General features: G+C 41.5%; 1 protein-coding gene across 1 annotated transcript in view; it reads left to right on the top strand.

Moving 5' to 3' along the window:
- Positions 1-3,165, top strand: part of LOC104496669 (histamine H3 receptor-like) — a gene marked incomplete at its 5' end in the record, with an annotated part of 3,640 nt that extends 475 nt beyond the window's left edge. Inside the window, 2 exons of the mRNA XM_010139826.1 lie at positions 220-227; positions 2,284-3,165. Of these exons, the coding sequence (XP_010138128.1) occupies positions 220-227; positions 2,284-3,165 (890 nt within the window). The remainder of the gene's footprint in view (positions 1-219; positions 228-2,283) is intronic.
- Between the last annotated feature and the right edge of the window lie 268 nt (positions 3,166-3,433).

The following is a 3,433-nucleotide window of genomic DNA, read 5'->3' as shown; positions in this document are numbered from 1 at the left end:
AAGCGGTAAGGGCTGGGCAAGTGGTCCTGAGGGTGGTCTGCAGGGGGTCCGAGGCTGCCCTTTCAAGCAGGATGGCTTGCTTAGGTCAGCTGGCTCTCAACCTAATTGCACCTCATTCGAACTTCGCAGGAGACTGGGTATCTAGGCAGTCCCCCCCGTCCTGGAAATAGCTGTGTGACCAACTCTAGCAGAGTAGAGATTTGCTTCTCACTTTTACAGTGGAAGAGGTACGCTGCTTTAGAAACAGGCACAGTTTGCATATACTGTTGTTCCAGCTAGAAGGGCAGAGGGAACAAGTTGTACGTACTTCCTCGCCAGCCACACTTCAATAAACTTAGAAAGTATCACCCAGCAGAAGCAGAACGTGTCCCTCAGAACACGGCAAAGCTGATGGCCCAAGCCAGCCTAGCTGGATCCCAGCCGCAGCAGAAGGCAGAGACAGAACTCCTTGCACTGGATACCGAACACTCTGGCAGAATGAGATGTGCACAGCTGTGTGGGGGTCAAAAGTGGCAGAGTGTAAATTAGTATTTTTCAAAGGATGCAAATGCTGTTTCCATGTAACAGCCACAGAAACAGCTCGTCCTTGCCTCAGTCATGCAGCATGTTGGTTATTGAAAAAGTAGAGCAGGTTTTGCAACACCAAAAGGTAACTTCATTTTCACCTAGATCATACTGCCTCAAAGTGTTTTGGATGGTGCCGAAATAACACCAAAACAACATGTTTTACCTGCTAATAGGTGTCACTCTTCTACACACACTTCTTGGTTATTCTTCAGCCCCCTGTTCCTCCTGCATTTCCTTAAAACATTAATTTAGCTTCATTCCTCATTCTAAATCACACTAAGAGGCAAACAGGACAGAGGCTACAAGATCACTTTCATATTTTATATGCAATTTTTTTTGTTTTGTTTTACCAACTTGTTTTTGAAGAGAGAGAAATGAACAGATTAATTCTTAAAACAGTCAACACTTACGATTCCTTTATTTTCTATGTTCTGAATTAGCCACGAATTTTGCTTTCATAAACCAAACTCTCATGACTATGCACATAAGATAGACTGGACAGTTTCAGAAACAGAAAGGGAAACTGGTCATAATAAATGAAAAAATCAGCCACTTCAAAATACCTCAGATTAAGTTTCCATATAAAATCCCTTCCCAAGTAACAGTACAGAAGCCGTCTGTCAGGTTAGGGCAGTATAAGAACAGGAGTGTCTGGAGTTCTAAATTATTCTCTATCTCAGTGAAAATGGTAATCTTCCTACAAGACTGCTCCTGAAATTATCAGTAGCTTTGTCAAGGATTGCAAAATCAGACCTGGTTCAGACAAACGCGGGATTCCTCAGCTGTGGGGGTGTTCTACCAGAACAGCATGGGCTTCAGAGATCAACTTCCACACAGCGGGGCACGAATCCTGTAGAGAACTGAAGCTCGAGGGCTCCATATTCCAAGACACTGCACGGCCATTGCGGAGATGGGAAGATTGAATTCCAGTTGGCTATACGAATATTGTCCAGGACTCCAGGGAATTAGAATACTGAGAGGCAGATCTTGATTTTAAGATTCTACCAAGTTCTATTGCTGATAGGGTGAAAAAAAAAAGTATGTCAGTAAACTAACTTCTCTATTTTCTAAATAAGGGGAGTTGGTTACTTTTGCAGATCACAACATTCCATCTATATATCTTAATTGCAGATAAGAGTTCTGCAAGTACTTCATAAAAGAACGTAGTTAAAGATATCAAACAGAAGTAAAAGCTGTTATCCATTAAACATTTTTTTTTACATTAAGGAAAAAAAGGCTCTGTACAAAGCATAAAGAAATAACTTGCATGGGTCTTCTATGAATTCAAATCCTTTTATGTATTTTAAATTCAATGATTAAAAATTCTAAGTAAGCTAATTTTGAAGGGCTATGTTTTCAGCAACTCTGTAACCCGGTGTCACAGCTAATGCAACTGAACACGTAAGCAACTGGTGACAACCCATTCAGGAACAGCAGTAGTTATTTGCTTTGGAAAAGCCTCGGTTTTCTAGCTTTTAAGATCCTGTGCATGTTCTCAGAACATAACCTCCGATCTTGATAGTGTTTGTTGGAATAGATATTATTTCAGCAACAGATTTTCTGTGGTACCAGTAAGCTTGGTATAACCCTCATCCCCAAACCAATGTATTACTAGCCCTGACAAGTGACAGAGAGGACCACATTCAAAGGCAGCCACAGAACTGCTTGTGATACTAGTAATGCTACTTTATGTTACTTAACTTTCTTCTCTTTCAGGTCAGTTACAGGGCTCAGAAAGGGATGACCAGAAATGCAGTGTTGAAGATGGTCACTGTGTGGATTGCTGCTTTTCTCCTCTATGGTCCAGCCATTCTTAGCTGGGAGCACATTGCCCGGAAAAGCATCCTCCCTGAAGGAGAATGTCATGCAGAATTCTTCTACAACTGGTATTTCCTAATGATTGCCTCTACTATTGAATTCTTTACACCTTTCATCACTGTTACATACTTTAACTTAAGTATTTACCTCAACATCAGGAAACGCACGTCCCTCAGAAATGAAAACCTATCATCTGGTCAAGAGGACTGTGAAGTGAGTTGCCAGGGGGAAAAGAGGGAACGTGCTGTATTTTTTGTAAAACTTAACAGACACAAACATGAGAAGAGAGCAAGCAGCCTTTCACTCCCAGAAAAGGCTTCAAGGCTCAGCCTACATAAGCTTAATAATCAGTCATTAAGTTTGAATGTCAATCAAGACCTTCCACCACTTCAGGTAGAAAAGGAGACCAAGCCTCATAGGAATGCTTTCTGCAAAACTACCGAAAGCGTATGCACCACCACCATCAGCGGGGACATGGCTAACACTGTGGCAAATAGATCTAGACTTTCCCGGGATAAAAGAGTAGCAAAGTCTTTAGCGATTATTGTCTGTGTGTTTGGTGTGTGTTGGGCTCCATATACACTTTTGATGATCATCAGAGCAGCCTGTCACGGGCACTGTGTGCAGTATTCACTCTATGAGACTTCGTTTTGGCTGCTGTGGGTCAATTCTGCCATTAATCCTGTTCTATACCCGCTGTGTCATATGAGCTTTAGGAAAGCCTTTATAAAACTCCTGTGTCCAGGAAAAGCCAAAATTCATCCTCATATTTTTACATGAAAAACAGTGCGAAAAGGCTGACAGTACACCTTGCTTTCAGTGGGAGCATAAACTGGCTAATATTCACCTGCAAGGACTAAGCGCTATGTGCACTTTATGGCAGTTTATGGAATACTGATAAGTAGGTGCAAGTGTAGATATTTGTGAATGTGTAGAAATAGTGTCATTCCATGTAGCTGGAGAAATCACAGTAATGAAAAGGTAATTTCTCAAAGCTGTTTGGCAAATTAAGCCAACAGAGTATTTTCTGGTAATGATGCGCTACTGT

This window comes from Buceros rhinoceros, unplaced genomic scaffold, assembly GCF_000710305.1.
Source record: "Buceros rhinoceros silvestris isolate BGI_N320 unplaced genomic scaffold, ASM71030v1 scaffold18937, whole genome shotgun sequence".
In the NCBI taxonomy this organism is placed as follows: domain Eukaryota; kingdom Metazoa; phylum Chordata; class Aves; order Bucerotiformes; family Bucerotidae; genus Buceros; species Buceros rhinoceros.
This window is presented reverse-complemented; position numbering and strand designations above follow the sequence as displayed.